Source organism: Eretmochelys imbricata, chromosome 5 (assembly GCF_965152235.1).
Source record: "Eretmochelys imbricata isolate rEreImb1 chromosome 5, rEreImb1.hap1, whole genome shotgun sequence".
NCBI classification, from domain to species: Eukaryota; Metazoa; Chordata; order Testudines; family Cheloniidae; genus Eretmochelys; species Eretmochelys imbricata.
This window is the reverse complement of record NC_135576.1, coordinates 80,402,576-80,418,866: the sequence shown is the minus strand read 5'-3', so window position 1 is coordinate 80,418,866 and position 16,291 is coordinate 80,402,576. Positions and strand designations below refer to the sequence as shown.

The window sequence follows — 16,291 nt, the reverse complement described above, 5'->3', positions numbered from 1 at the left end:
CAGTTCGGCGGGGGAGGGGGGGAGAGGGGGCAATGCCTTCCATGTCCCCAACTCTGCCCAAGGGTTCAGGGCTTCAGCCCAGTGGGGGGGGGGCTGAGGATCAGGGCTTCAGCTGTGGGGCCCCACTGACCCCTTGAAAGGGCTCGCAGAGCCCCACAGGGCCACAGACCCGGTTGAGAACTGCTGCAATAAAAGATATTGCTTCATCCACCTTGTCTCTCTAAGGCTATGTCTTCACTAGCGGGTAGTGATCGATCTATCGGGGATAGATTTATCACATCTTGTCTAGACACGATAAATTGATCCCCGAATCAATGCTTGTACTCCACCTTGGCCGGAGGAGTAAGCAGAGTCGACGGGGGAGCCGCCATGGTTGACTCAATGCCGTGAATAGCGTAGCTGAAGTTGCGTATCTTAGTTTGAAACCCCACAGTGTAGCCCAGGCCTAAGAGAGGTAAGTAATTTTAGTTACGCTTTCAAAAAGGATGACTATTTTTCATGTCTTGAACAAAGGACATCTGTGCTGAAGATTCACAACAACTCCTATTCCTTTTAATTAAGATGTTTGAGCTCCCAAAAGCAAAAAAAAAAAGTTTCCCAGCAAAACCAGAAGCACACACTTGACATTCCTGAATTACTTTTCCAGAAGAACCTCCATACTGGGTCAGACCAAAGGTCCATCCAGCCCAGTATCCGGTCTACCGACAGTGGCCAATGCCAGGTGCCCCAGAGGGAGCGAACCCAACAGGCAATGATCAAGTGATCTCTCTCCTGCCATCTATCTCCACCTTCTGACAAACAGAGGCTAGGAACACCATTCCTTACCCATCCTGGCTAATAGCCGTTAATGGACTTAACCTTCATGAATTTATCTAGTTCATTTTAAACCCTGTTATAGTCCTAGCCTTCACAACCTCCTCAGGCAAGGAGTTCCACAGGTTGACTGTACGCTGTGTGAACTTCCTTTTATTTGTTTTAAACCTGCCGCCCATTAATTTCATTTGGTGGTCCCTAGTTCTTATATTATGGGAACAAGTAAATAACTTTTCCTTATTCACTTTCTCCACACCACTCATGATTTTATATACCTCTATCAGATCCCCCCTTAGTCTCCTCTTTTAAAGTACAAAAGCCTAGAAGACCTGTTCTTTATAGAGTATAAAAAGGCTATATCCAATTTAAAAACTTTTGAAGATCACAATTAGCAGTATTTGTCAGCAGCAAGAATACAGGAATTAGATTTACTAGTAAGCACACACAAATATTCTTGCAGGAATAAAAGAAAGATGATTGGCACCAACGAGAGAACATATTCAGTTGTAGCCCAGTTTGCTGCCACCAAATGGCTAAAAGATTTGTGCCAATCACAGAGCAAGCTCAAAAAACACATTTTCAGACAATTTTTACTACAACCACAAGATGGCAGGCTTTAATTTAAGAAACTTAGCAATCAAAGTCACTATTTGTACAACTAGAACTTTGATCTGAGCTATCTTAGGTATTTACAGAGTGAATCATTGCAGTTTATTATCAGCCTAATACTAATATAACCCATATGCAGAGATTTCAGACTCTCACTACACTCTATTTTTTTAAAATAAACAGTTGTCCATTTTTGCTATTACTACACAGATCCAACAGTGGGGGGTAAATTTTGTAGTCTGCCACAGCATTTTAACCATATATTTAAACATGCTTCGAGCAGAGTTAGGGCCTGTGTACACAGTAACTGGAACCATATTATTACCAGCTATAACTCACAACTTTAATTATTTCAATGCAAATCCATATGTGCTGATACACCTTTTGTTCAGAATACACAAATGATGGTAAAATACAGGCAGATGGTTTAAATTAGAGCTCCCACTGTTGCCACCACTGCTGGTAACAGTGGAAAGAAAAATGTGTAATATAGATTCAGCCACAGGACAACAACATGACCAGAACCCAAACTTCAGTTGCAAAATACCCGTATTTATTTTTCAACTGATACTACTGATAGTATCAATCCATGTGTGTATCTCATATTCAGAAGAGTCATTTTAAGAATTCACATTTCTAATAAGATTGGCTAAATTTTAGCGAAATTTAACCAGTTTAAAATCAGAAGGGAAAAAAGTATAGAATTAATTTTAAAAAGTAGTCTAATTACATAGTCAAATTTGTATTTGGATAGCTAATCCCTATATTTTAAAAAGAAAAAGCTACAGACTTTCTGGTCGCTCTGCTAGAGTGATACCACAACATACAGCAAAAGAGCCATTCCACTGGAAATCTTTGTAACCCTTAAAAATGTGTCATTCACCACAGCTCTAAATGAACCTGAGAGTTTGTTTCAACAAGATCAGTAAAACTGTTTGAGTTTTGCAGGCACAAGAAAAACTACTATATATAACAAGACAATACACAGTATGCATGTTTATAGTTCTTATTTAACAGCAAAAGCTCTTCTTGTTTGTCAACTTTATCTAGTTTTTCCTCCATAAAGAGGGAGAGTACATAGTTAAGTAAATACCTGTTTACTAATATGCTCATAGATTAGCTCAAAACTGTGCTCCTTCATGTACTTTGACTTTCAAGTGTCTAATTCCGTCTCAAATAAAAAGGCACTAAACTGCCATGAATTCCACATTTTCAAAAATATATTGATTTCAATAACAGGACAAAGCGTACAGTGCTTCCTTTATATTTTTATTATAAATATTTACACTATAAAAGTAAGTGAATTGAAAAATACTATTTCTTTTAAGTACTGTAGTGCAATCTCTTTAGCATGAAAGTTGAACTTACAAATGCAGAGTTATGTACAAATAACTGCATTCATAAATAAAACAATGTAAAACTTTAGAGCCTACAAGTCCACTCAGTCCTACAGCCAATTGCTTAGACAAACAAGTTGGTTTACATTTGCAGGAGATAATGCTACCAGTTTCTTGTTTACAATGTCACCTGAAAATGAGAACAGGCATTCGCATGGCACTGTTGTAGCCAGCGTTGCAAGATATTTACATGTCAGATGGGCTAAACATTCATATATCCCTTGATGCTTCAACCACCATTCCAGAGGACATGTGTCCATGCCGATGATGGGTTCTGCTTGGTAACCAGCCAAAGCAGTGCAGACCCAGCACATATTCATTTTCATCATCTGAGTCAGATGCCACCAGCAGAAAGTTGATTTTCTTTTTTGGTGGTTCAGGCTATGTAGTTTCCGCATCGGAATGTTGCTCTTTTAAGACTTCCGAAAGCATGCTCCACACCTTGTCCCTCACAGATTTTGGAAGGCACTTCAGATTCTTAAATCTTGGGTTGAGTGCTGTAGCGATCTTTAGAAATCTCACATTGATATCTTCTTTGCGTTTTGTCAAATCTGCAGTGAAAGCGTTCTTAAAACCAACAACATGCTGGGTCATCTGAGACTGCTATAACATGAAATATATGGCAGAATGCGGGTAAAAAACAGAACAGGAGACATACAATTCTCTCCCAAAGAGTTCAGTCACAAATTTAACTAACTCATTTTTTTAAATGAGCGTCATCAGCATGGAAGCATGTCCTCTGGAATGGTGGCCAAAGTATGAAGGCGCATACGAATGTTTAGCATATCTGGCACGTAAATATCATGCAATACCAGCTACAAAAAAGTGCTATGCGAACGTCTGGTATCACTTTCAGGTGACTTTGTAAATAAGAAGCGGGAAGCATTATCTCCCATAAATATAAACAAACTTGATTCTGTTAGCAATTGGCTGCACAAAAAGTAGGACTGAGTGGACTCATCAGCTCTGAAGTTTCACATTGCTTTGTTTTTGAGTGCAGTTATGCAACAACAACAACAAAAAATCTACATTTTTAAGTTGTGCTTTCACGATAAAGTGATTGCACTATGGTACTTGTATGAGGTGAACTGAAAAATACTATTTCTTTTATCATTTTTATAGTGCAATTAATTTTTTGAGTTAATCGCATGAGTTAACTGCAATTAATCAACAGTCCTAATTATTACTGAAATTCAGGTAGAGGAGAAATATGTTTTAAAGTATAATGACAGATGGCAGAGTCTCTCTCACAAGCATCCTCAATGGGGCTTGCCTGAACGTAACCTACTAACTGCTAAACAAAGAGAGACCTATAGTAAAGTGAAGTTTAACTGCTGCTGTTTTAAGAGCCTGGATCCCTCTGTTATGAAGACAAGTAAAGCATTTAAATTAAGGAAAAACTAAGGCCTGTCTACAATAGTCTTTTATCCCTTAAAAATTCTCACCAACGTAGTTCTACCAACAGGAGCAATAGCATAGATGGGGCAAAGAACACCAGTGACCAGAGTTTTAAAACCCATCTTGTCTAGCTCTAAACAGGTTCAGATGAGATGCTTGTTAAAGCTGCCACCCAAAGCCCTATCTAAACTAATACTCCCAACTTTGCTACATACCATGGAACGGCACTGAAAGCATATTTTAAGGATAAAGCTGGTGTAGACACAGCTACACAGGTCTACGATCGCAAAGTGATGGGATCAGTCCATATTTCACCAGCATTCTCACACTACATTGGCATAATGTCAGTAGTAGTAAGTGTTCTGAACTGCCACTCTTGACCAATCACATTCACTGCTTTGGTACAATGATTAACACATGGTTTTGATGCACTTATTGAGCTCTTTTTCCATTGCAACTATATAATAAGATTGAGGCAATGAAGTAACCTGGTCACTGTGTTTACGTAGAGATACGTAGTATCAGTTTTCCAGATTTTGTTTTCTAGAGTAGTAAGACAGTAAAGCCAACTTTCAGTAGGGAAACATTTACATTTAAACTTAATGATCAGATGAGAGTTTCTCTTATAAAAGCATTAGTGTTTGTAGGATCACCTTTACTTCTGTTTTGACATGTAAACCAATTCCTTCCTCACCATAAATTTTTCCTTTAGCTTTCCATATGGTAATTTGGCTCTGGTTCTCATCACACAACCTATATTTTTATTAGAGCAAACTACCAAATCAAAGCTAGCCACTTATATTAGAATTAAGTGATGAGCCATCACTCAGATCCTAAATCACCAACCGCCCACCAGAGCATCTCACAGGGCCTGCAGCCTGCTTCAATATACTATTGAACAGCGGATTCATTAGTATTTTGTCATCATGTTTACATTATTTTAGTTTACACACGCTACTGTGCATAGGTTGTTTCTATCTAAATACATGCAAAATAAGCTGAATTTAAAATCTAAATCAATACAGGTGACTTTAAATTTTATTAAAATATGTAGAATCTGTTTGGCCCATACAAGATTGTGCTTAGGTTTATGTGGCCCTCCTGTGTAAAAAGGTTGGGCCCCGCTGACCTAGGCTAAGAAGTGTCTCATCTGTTAAACTACTCAGAAATAAAAGTGCTTGAATCCACCTTATCTACTCAGAGGCCTATTCAGCACTCCTTACTCAGGAAAATATCCCCATAAACATTTAATCCAGACTTGGTGTTAACAGTAGTTTTAGAATGTTGTCTCACTTTTCAAATTGACATTCAAACAAACAGAAAGAACCTCACTTTTTCCCCCACTCTTCTTTTCCTTCAGAATGAAACCCTTCAAACAAGAAAACACTCTGGTTATTGGAAGCATATACCACCAGTCACCCCGATCTCATGCTTGCGGATATCAAAGGTGCTCAGAGGAATAGTTAATTTTTCCTAAAGGGCTTAGAAGTGGGATGCAAAGGACTTCAAAACAACTGTGTGCGCGTACCTATTTTGTTTCACAACAAACAATATCACAAGGATGTTTATTGCGAGCTCTAACTCTATTGAAGAGGTTAAGGTACTGAATCCTTAACATTTTGAATAAAGAAGTTCTTTGATAATCATACTGAAAACAGGTATTAAGAACTTTTTGTTGTTAACAGTCCGACTAAAAATCCCCCGATAGCTCCCGAGTTGTCCAACTTTAATTCTCCCGGCACTTGTGAAATCACCATTTCATTAGTTGTCCAATCATAGTCTTCCAGCCTGTGAAAAAGTCTTTCAGGCCCTCTCAAAATATTAAACACGAAAGTACAAGCCAAATTTCTCCATTCCTCTCTGCAAGTCACTATTAATAGATTGATCCCCTCTGCCCAAAGGAGTGTCTAGTGTAGTAACTGAGTGTGTTTGGTTTATATTTTTTCCTTATCTACTTATGCTCTTTAAGTTTGCATTACAAACAGAAGAGTAAAAAGAAAAGGAGTACTTGTGGCACCTTAGAGACTAACAAATTTATCTGAGCATAAGCTTTCGTGAGCTGTGGCTCACAAAAGCTTATGCTCAAATAAATTTGTTAGTCTCTAAGGTGCCACAAGAACTCCTTTTCTTTTTGCAAATATAGACTAACACAGCTGCTACTCTGAAACCAAACAGAAGAGTGATTTTTCATTATCAAATTTTCAATTTATGTTCTCTTTTTTTGCTGTTACAGAAGTCATTATTTAGAAGAGTGTACCTGTAAATACAGGAAAATATAATCAAGCCTGAAAGTATTTTTAGATGCTAGCTAGACGAGTGTTGGATATACCTGTATCTTACAAGTGTCTATGCAAACCCAGAACTTGAGAAGTTTATGCACCAAAAGTAAGTAGAAACCTTCTGCTAGAGAGTAATGCCAAGCGATAAATTTTTGTGGAATAATTTTTTTTAATGAAAGCTTAAGTTTTAAGTGCTTACAGAAGACACTTGCAAAATGTTAACTGACTGCTATCATCCTGACATCTCAGATTGGTAAAGCTATGAAAAGCAGCAGAGGTATTGGACCAAACAGCAACAGTGTGAAGTTAACAAGATTCAGGTCAGCTTCACAGCGGCTATTCAGAACCCCATGAAACCACAGGGAAACTTTAGCAGCGAATTGGCATGATTCTTGGGAACACGAGGCAGGCACTCATGTGAGGAAGGGGGAAGTCCTAGTTCCCAAAACCAAGATCAAATCAAGGCCTTCCCCTATTTCCAATATATGCAACAGTAACAGCAGTAGAAATAGCACTGTAATGACTAAAAATGTGATAATTAGAGCCTGTTCAAAGCACTCATTGCTCCAAATGTCTTAAATTGAGCTGTAGGAACTTAATGCTTTAAAAATCAGATTTTTTTTTCTATGTAGCCCTCTACCCTAGGTTGAATAACTCCTTGCACTGTTACAGCTGATCGAGAACAATTAATCTGTGATTTGCCTGCAATATATTTTTCCAGTTTTTTAAATATTCTTTTTAAAGCATATTAAGACAACTTCCCTAACCAGGCACTCCAATCCATTTAACATACCACATGTACACCTCAGGAAATGCTGGGACAACTGTTTCAACTTTGCTTGCCTTGAGACAGCAGGGTGCTTCTGAACAGTTGCCCTGTACAGCAGCTGTACTGTGCTTAACACATGCCTAGTCACTCAAGCTATTGCCCCATCTATCAAACCCACATTGAGTCTATTCATTGTCTAATCCCAGCTCAGAAATTCCTTCCTTTAAAACAAAGAATCTGGAAGGAAAACTGGTTTAAGATATGAAGCAAAAGAAGTTACTGTTACTGCATGATAAGATTTAGTAAAAAAAAATCAAAACACAAGACGTTAGTTCCTCTTGATCATTACAACGTTAACAAGTATCTTCATTCAGCTATAGTGTTTGCTTAAAAGCTGCTTTCACCACTTAATTCCCATGAGGAGAGAGAGAGCAGATGTGCCTAGCCACTGGACAACTGCCACAGTGAAAACTCAGCCTGTCATGAAAACAAATGCTAGTCCACTTATGCAATCCCATGTTCATTTTATTCCAGCTCACCCTTCCTAGAAAGAAAGAATACTCAAACTGGGCAATGAATATATTAAATGTAGACAGGATAGGGCCCTTGTAGATGAGCTCAAGGAGGTCATACCATACACAGAGGACTACACATAGGCAACTGTGTGAAAATCTAAAACAGGTGGATGAAGTTGTGAGCACTGGTGGATGCTAGGAGGCATAAAACTAAGCTTGACAAGGTAGGATAAACAGGCAAGAGCCGACTTATAAAGCACTTTCAAAGTGACAAAAAGCTTGAATTTGATGGAATTCTCAGATGGAAAGCCAAACAGAAGAATTCAAAGAGCAGTTATATAATAAAAAAGGAGGCAAGGAAAAAAGTGTAGTGGCAGCTTTTTGTATGGACTAAAGGAGGAAGTGATGTCTGTGGTGAGAGGATGTAACAACATGTAAAAGAGCTCAAAGAAGGTAGGAAACCTGTACCGTACAACCAGTAAGAGCACTCGGGACCAGTGTATAAAATATAGTACTCAATAACTAGGAGACCTCTTCTAAAGGAATTGTCAAACTTTCAGTGAGAACCAAAATTTGAGATCTTATGGGACCACCAGTCCTCCCATTCATTATTATTCAGACGATTTAAAGAAATTATTTTAGCCCCCTTTTAATATTAGAATTAACCACCAGAAGGGAACACCAGAACACCCAGCCTGACCTCCTGTACGTCACAGACACTGAACCTCACATTACCCCGTATGAAGCCCAACCACCTGGATTAGACTAAAGCACCACAGCTATAACAGCTAAAAAGAAGCCAGGAACACATGGTCAGCCAACTCTCCAGAGACCACCAGAAAGTGCTCTCCAAACCACAGCCTCTACTTTAGTTTAAGATTTTGGGAACAGAAATACATCTGAGCTTGAACGGATGCCTGTAGAATACCTGGATTTTAAAATATCTAGCAAGGATCTAGGGAACTATACACTTGTTAGAAGGTCTTCAGTCATAAGAAAATACAGATTTTAGATCATAAACAACTAACAGAACCTTTCTTGCTGTATACACAACTCCTAAGTGAATACAGTACATGGGACTTGAAAAGTTCAGTAGGCTCCTAACTAGCTGGAGGACTAAGGCCTGAAGAAGATGAGGAAGAGGATGGACAGCTTGAGCACATCTCCCCACAGTCCAGAAGTATGCTTTGATGAGAAGCTCAGTCCCAGTGGCATCTCCAGCATATGAGGAAGGAGCTATGGCATCTGCTAAGATGCTTCTGGCCCTGAGCCCTACAACTTTTGATTCAGCCTCTGAGATATTTTACTCTTACCCACCGAACTGCAGGAAAAGAAAGCTTCCTTGGCTTGTCTTTGCCCCTTCAGACTGCCAGCAGCAGAGAAATGGTGAAGGTCTTCATTGCTCTACTCTCCACCATACAATTTTTTTTTGAGCCCTCCTACCCAGGAGTTACCAGTACTTCATTGTACAGCTCCTTGGTTTGCCAACCAATGAATGCCAATAATCTTGACAGTTTAACTACTTCACAACTTGCCCACAGGACTAGCAGTTACATTGACTAGTCTTATTAATTACACACTGCTGCTGTTTGACAAAGCTGTGAGCAGCAGAGGCTCTGAAGCGGTCTGCAGTCAAAACGAAGACATAAGTGCAGCAGTTTACATATGAAAATATTTTCAAAGACTAAACGTAGTTTTTAAGTGAAATCCCAAATTGAGCAGAAATGGATGGTTGAGGCCCACACTTGGCAGGAAAGACTTCCTTGCAATGAAAATGAGCTGACACTAAGAATATTTGTCCATCATGCTACAGCAGAAACAACTGGAGATATTCACTCAAACAGTTCATAAACTAACTTAGTTTCAAGGCAAACCAAATGGAAGGCAACTGACAGCAAAAATGTTTAGACTTAAATTAGATTCTCTCTTTCAGGTAACAGAAGACAGACGATACATAAGTAGGAGTCAAAAACTTAAGTGAAGGATTGAAGAGACCAAAACTATACAGAAGAGAAAGTTACACAAATCAATTATCCACAGAAGGACATGGCATGATTTGTCCTATGAGATTCATAAGAAAAAGAAAAGGCTGCATAAGATTTTTAGTCTTTGAGCATCCCCTTAAACTAGATTTCATCATGGACTTCACTTACCACGACACCTCATTTTAAAAATTTTTCTATAGGTGGATTTTTCTGTTTTCTAATAAGCCATATGTTCAAAAGTTATTTAAAAAAAAAAAACTATCCATCACCCTTAGAAAATGATCAGCACCCTGGAAAAAAAAATAATGATCTTGAACCTAGAGGCTACATGACTTCTAAGTCCCATTTGACATTTATTTTCCTTGATCACACTAATAGTAAAATATACATCCTACATCACCAAAATACATGATTAAAGCTCTAACTAATTTAAGTTTTACAACCAGAAGAGCAAGGAAGAATCCTAGACACTTCTCTTCTAAAACTTTCATTTTAACATTAAGTTTACTATTTGAACTATACACCTCTCCCAACTAAAATACAATTGGCAATATGCTTTTTTAAAAATTTCTGATTCAACACAGAGCCCTCCCCAGACTACACATCTAGCTAATGACAATCCTTGCCACCTGAATTCAGAGTGAATTCTTAGCCTAGGAACCCTCCTTTTCTCCTCCAAAAAAGAACTGACTATAGTACTTACTGATACCATGTATTAGGATTGACTCAAGCACTTCATGATACTTTGTATTAAGGACATTACCTAACAGATGTACATTGTAAAAGCAAACTAGTAAATCAGACAGTTGTGGTACTCTGAAACACACTACAGCCTTTTCTAGGTACCTACAAGTACCTAGAAAGGTTATACAAGCACTGAACGGCTGTGTTTAGCACTGCTCTGAACCCACTTCCCTCCCTGTTCCAGAAAGGTTCATATGCCATACAACATTCCTCCTCCCCAAGAGAGCTGGAGGCTCATCACCAGTCAGGAATGTGGGGCTGCTACAGGAAAGTACAGGGACCTCTCCATTCATTCATATAGAGTCACTAGCTACAGCACATGGCAGCAGCTGGAGCAGACAAGCTACTGTACTCACAACTAGCGAGAATGAATGGGAAGAGAGAATACAATCCCCTCAAAGCAGGCCTGCTCCCTTGTCTCTTGCAAAGGGGAAGGTCAACATTTTTATGCAACGTTCGTCTGCTGAAGATCAAGCCCCTGCAGTGGGGAGGGGAAGGGGGGGTCGAGCTTCCTGATGACGGGACCGACAGTAACCCCACAGTAACGTAGGCCAGAAATAAAGCCAATAGGGGAGCAGAAAGATTTAGGGTGCAGACAAGGAGGGCCTGGCAGCATAGCAACAGCAGGAGCACTTCTTTGTAAAGCACTACTATGGAGAAATAACCTAGGAAGAGACCGGTCGGCCCCTTCAGGAAGACAAGAGCCCGTAGTGCTGCGGGGAGGCATATCTGCGGGGCTCATGCTGTAGTCCCCAGGCGGGACTGAAACACTTGGGGCAGCCAGTGCTCTCCAGGATGGTGCAACTCCCTCCACAGAGCTCCTCCTCCCCGCCTCCCTTCTCACTAATGGAGATTGGGGGGGGGGAAGCTTCCCTGCTACACGATTGTACAGAGGAAGCCCAGATTCATTCATTTCCGTTAAAACTCTCCCACCTCAGGCCGCGCTACATTGCCCGCCCGAGATTTACTGCACGACAACAGCTTAGGGGGCTTCCCCTCCTCCATTAGGGCGCCAGCCCGGGGCCTCCATCCTGCCCGCCCTCCCCTCTGCCGCCCCCGGAATCCCCGGCCCGTTCCCCCCGCGGCCGGGGTGACCCACCTGCCCAGCAGATGCTCGTGCTCCGTGCGGATCTTGCCCAGCTCGATCTGCAGCTTTGCCCGCTCCCGAGCCGTATCGTCCAGCGCCCGGCGGGCATCGGCCAGCTCGGCCTCGTAGAGCCCCTTGAGACCGGTGAGCTCTCGGCCGCGCACCTCCTCTCGCTCGGTCACCTGCAGCTGCAGCGCGCTGTTCTCGGTCTCCAGGCTCCGCACCTTGTCGATGTAGACGGCGAGCCGGTCATTGAGGTGCTGCAGCTCCTCCTTCTCCTGCAGCCGGGAGATGCGCGTCGGGCTGAGCGGGGTGCTGGCCGCGCTGCCCCGGGGCCTCTGCCCCACGGGCGTGGAAGCCGCCATGGCGACGAGCGGGCGACGCGGCGGGGGCCGTGGGTGCGGAGCAGCGAGGACAGGAGGCTGCCGGGGGGCGGGAGACGGTGCGAGGGGACGCGAGAGAGGCGAGGCGGGCACTGATCTAAGCGCCCCGAAGCCGTTCAGAGGGGTGAGAGAGGCAGCTGCAGCGCTAGCAGCGGACGGTACAAAAGCGGCGGGGGGGGCGCAAAGAATCAGCGAGCCGGAGACGCAGCGAGGCTGGCACAAGGGGGAAAAAAGGAGGGAAAATAAAAGGGCAGAAGCAGCCCCAGCAACGCGCCGAGGGAAAAAACCGGCGCCTGGAGGTGCAAAGAGCGAACCCGCCCGCGCGCGCCGGTTCCTTCCCCTCGGGTCGGGCTCAGAATGAAACACAAAACAGGCGGGCTCCGCGCTCCTCCAATATGGCCGGCGCGCGCTTTGCCGGGCTCTCCCAGCTCCCGCCCACAACTACGGCCCCCACGTGACCCGCCCTTGCCCAATGAGGCAGCGATCCCCGCCGGGCTCTGCTGTTTCTCGCGGACGGGAAACTAAATTCAAAAGCCGCCAGCGCCTGCAACTGTCAGCAGGCGTGCGAATGGCTGACTGGCGCGCGCGTCGCCCCGCCCCGCCCTTGGGCGCGCTATCGGAGGCACTCTCGCTCTTGCGGCCCCTCCTTCCCTCGGGTCCCCCACCCCCCGACCAGAGCAGGGGCCGCCTCGGCTGCTGCAGCCTGGCCGTCTCTTTGTTTCCTCTCTTGTCCCCACCCCGAGAGAGGCCGTTGTACAAACTGACGTGGGAGGGGGGGAGGCCTGTGTGAGGGTATCCAGCTGCATCCCAGCACGTCCCGCTCCCCTCGAGTTACAAACCCAAACACAACCCCCACCGCACGCCTCCAGGGGTTTGGGTGGGAGGCGTATGACGTTACTGGGTAGTTTCCCCGCTATTTATACACCTCCAACCCAGGTCTGAGTCAGCTGCGTTCCGCGCGGGAGAGGGGAGGGGAGGGGAGGGGAGGGTTTGCTTGAACCTGAAAAAAAGTGAGACGTGCCTAGGCCGGCTCTATGCTTTTTGCCGCCCCAAGCAGCGCGCCCAATTGGGGGGTTGCCGCTGCGAGACTGCGGAGATAGGAAGCTGCCGCCGCAGCGAAAAAAACCCTGCCGCCCCTTTCAGATTGCCGCCCCGGGCACCTGCTAGGATCGCTGATGCCTGGAGCCGGCCCTGCCCATGCCCCCCACGCGCCCTGCCAGGCAAACACCGCCCTCCCTTGCACCGCACCACAACACTGGCTCCCTGGCTGCTGCACATTCCCGTACCCCGTCCTGCTTTCCTCTGCGCGCCCACACATCCACAGGGCCCCATCCTGTCACTCACCCTGCAACCCGCACAACCTTCTATGCACACACCGCTACAACCCATCACCCCACCCACGACCCACCAAACTATCCCCCTCACACACAGCCACATCCCATCACTTCAGGACCCACACAGGCTGCCTCTTCCCCGCACACATCGTCCCACCCCACCCCCCACTTCTATGACTAGCCCAGCAGACCTGCCAAGATTCATACATATTGAATCTATCTCCCCGTGTTCAGTATCCTCACACCTTCTTGTCAACTGCCTAAATGGGCCATCTTGATTATCACTACAAAAGTTTTTTTCTCCTGCTGATAAGAGCTCATCTTAATTAATTAGCCTCTTACTCTACCTTTTCAAGTTCTCTGTATGTGTATATATATCTTCTTACTATATGTTCCATTGTATGCATCCGATGAAATGTGCTGTATCTGGCAAAAGCTTATGCTCAAATAAGTGTGTTAGTCTCTGTGGTGCCAGAAGTACTCCAGCTCTTTTTTTCATTCAGAATTTGTCTCTTGTGAAATAAAGGTTTTTGCTATATGTATCTAAGAGAGACACCATTCAATATTTGTTTTTCCAGTTTGTAGGATGTGCATATATATTTAGGAAAGCACGAAGCCCTGCTCCTGCAAACACTTATCTTTACTCGAGTGAGTATACTCACTGAAATAAATCTTGCTTTTTAAAACAAACAAAAATGAACTCATTCAATCTGTTTCAGCACAAGCTATCTCTTAGCAGTGACATTTGAAAGCTCTCTTTTAAATAGAATTGTAAGACTGGAAGGGAGCTCCAGAGGTCTTTAGCCCAGTTCCCTGCACTCAAGGCAGTACTAAGTATTATCTAGACCAGGGATTGCCAACCTTTGGCATGCGGCCTGTCAGGGAAATCCGCTGGTGGGACAGGGCAGTTTGTTTACCTGCAGTATCAACAGGTTCAGTCGATTGCAGCTCCCACTGGCTGCGGTTCGCCATTCCAGGCCAATAGGAGTGTTGCCGGCACCCAGTGCCAGAGGCAAGCAACAGCAGGGGTTCATTGCCCGGTGTGCGTCACCCAATAAACACAACGGGTGGAGAAGCAGAAAAGTTTATTTGGAGCTCCAAAGAAGGTATAGGGAGAAAAGAATCTCAAATCCTGCACACTGAGCAGGCAGAATCACATACCTTTATACTCCTTATCTCTATTGCATTACACATCAGCCAAGTAAAACTGCTTTGCCTTATATGGGTTACAACAATACTTTTTCCGGCAACCTTTAACAAGCATTTTAGCAATTCAAAACAACAGCACAGCCTGCTTAGCCTTGCGATTAATAAGGCTTGTAGCTGATTCCTGCCGTTATCCTAACTTGGCGCCAGCAAAACCTACACAAAACAGTTCTAGCTGCAGCATTATTTTGGGAGTACAAGGGCTTTCTCAGGCCAGCCAGGACTGAATTCTGTGAAGGGGGGGTTGAGAAGGGCACCTGGGCCTAGAGCAAAGAGACTTCCTCGACACTCATGATCTTCCATCCCCTCAACTTAACTAGCAGCCATGCCCTGGGACCCCAACAGGAGCTGCCGGAAGCGGCGGCCAGCACATCCCTCAGCCCACACCGCTTCCGGCAGCCCCCATTGGCCTGGAACGGCGAATTGCGGCCAGTGGGAGCCGCGATTGGCCAAACCTGCAGAAGCTGCAGGTAAACAAACTGTCCCAGCCCACCAGAGGCTTTCCCTGATGGGCTGCATGCCAAAGGTTGCTGATCCCTGATCTAGACCATCCCTGACAGGTGTTTGGAGATTTTAGAGAGCAGGTTAGACAATGACAGAGATTCCACAATCTTCCTAGGCAATTTATTCCACTGCTTAACCACCCTGGCAAGAAGTTTTCCCCTCATGTTCAACCTAAACCTCCCTTGCTGCAATTTAAGCCCATTGCTTCTTGTCCTATCCTCAGAGGTTAAAGTGAACAATTTTTCGCTCTCCTCCTAGTAACAACCTTTTATGTACTTGAAAATTATCATGTCCCCTCTCAATCTCCTCTTGTCCAGACTAAATAAAGCCATTTTTTTTCAATCTTCCCGTATAAGTCATGTTTTCTAGACCCTTAAACATTTTTGTTGCTCTTCTCTGGACTTTCTTCAGTTTGGCCACATCTTTCCTGAAATATGTCACAAAATGTGTCCCAGAACGGGACACAATACTCTAGCTGAGTCTTAATCAGCACAGAGTAGAATGAAAGAATTACTTCTTGTGTCTTGCTTACATCATTCCTCCTAATGCATCCCAGAATTATGTTTGCTTTCTTTCCCCCAACAGTGTTACACTGTTGACTCATATTTAGCTTGTGATCCACTATAACCCCCGATCCCTTTTGTGCAGTACTTCTTCCTAGGCAGTCATTTCCCATTTTGTGTGTGTGCAACTGATTGTTCCGTCCTAACTGGAGTACTTTGCATATGTTCTTGTTTAATTTCATTCTACTTACTTCAGACCATTTCTCTAGTTTGTCCAGATCATTCTGACTTTTAATTAGGGTTGCCAGGTATCCAGTTTTCAACCGAATACCCAGTCGAAAAGGGATCCTCCCCGGCCCAGTGAAAATAAGCGAATGAGTGAGGGTGGGAGAGAGCGAGCAACAGAGGGAGGTGGGAAGATGGAGTGAGTGGGGCGGGGCAAGGGTGTTCGGTTTTGTTCAGTCAGAAAGTTGGCAACCCTAATTTTAATCCTATTCTCCAAAACCCTTACAACCCCTCCCATCTTGGTATTGTCCACAAACTTTATAAGTGTACTCTCTATGCCATTATCTAAATCGTTGATGAAGATATTGAAAAGAACTGGACTCAGAACTGATTCTTGTGGGACCCCACTCAATATGCCCTTCTAGCTTGACTGTGAACCACTAATAACTACTTTCTGGGAATGGTTTTCCAACCAGTTTTGCACCCACCTTATAGTAGCTCCATCTAGGTTGGTTGTTCCTAGTTTGTTTATGAGACGGT

The 16,291-nt window shown here is 43.7% G+C and overlaps 1 protein-coding gene across 1 annotated transcript in view; it reads right to left on the bottom strand.

Moving 5' to 3' along the window:
• Positions 1-12,390, bottom strand: part of LMNB1 (lamin B1) — a 41,980-nt gene extending 29,590 nt beyond the window's left edge. Inside the window, exon 1 of the mRNA XM_077817391.1 lies at positions 11,609-12,390. Within this exon, the coding sequence (XP_077673517.1) occupies positions 11,609-11,961 (353 nt within the window). The 5' untranslated portion in view covers positions 11,962-12,390. The remainder of the gene's footprint in view (positions 1-11,608) is intronic.
• Between the last annotated feature and the right edge of the window lie 3,901 nt (positions 12,391-16,291).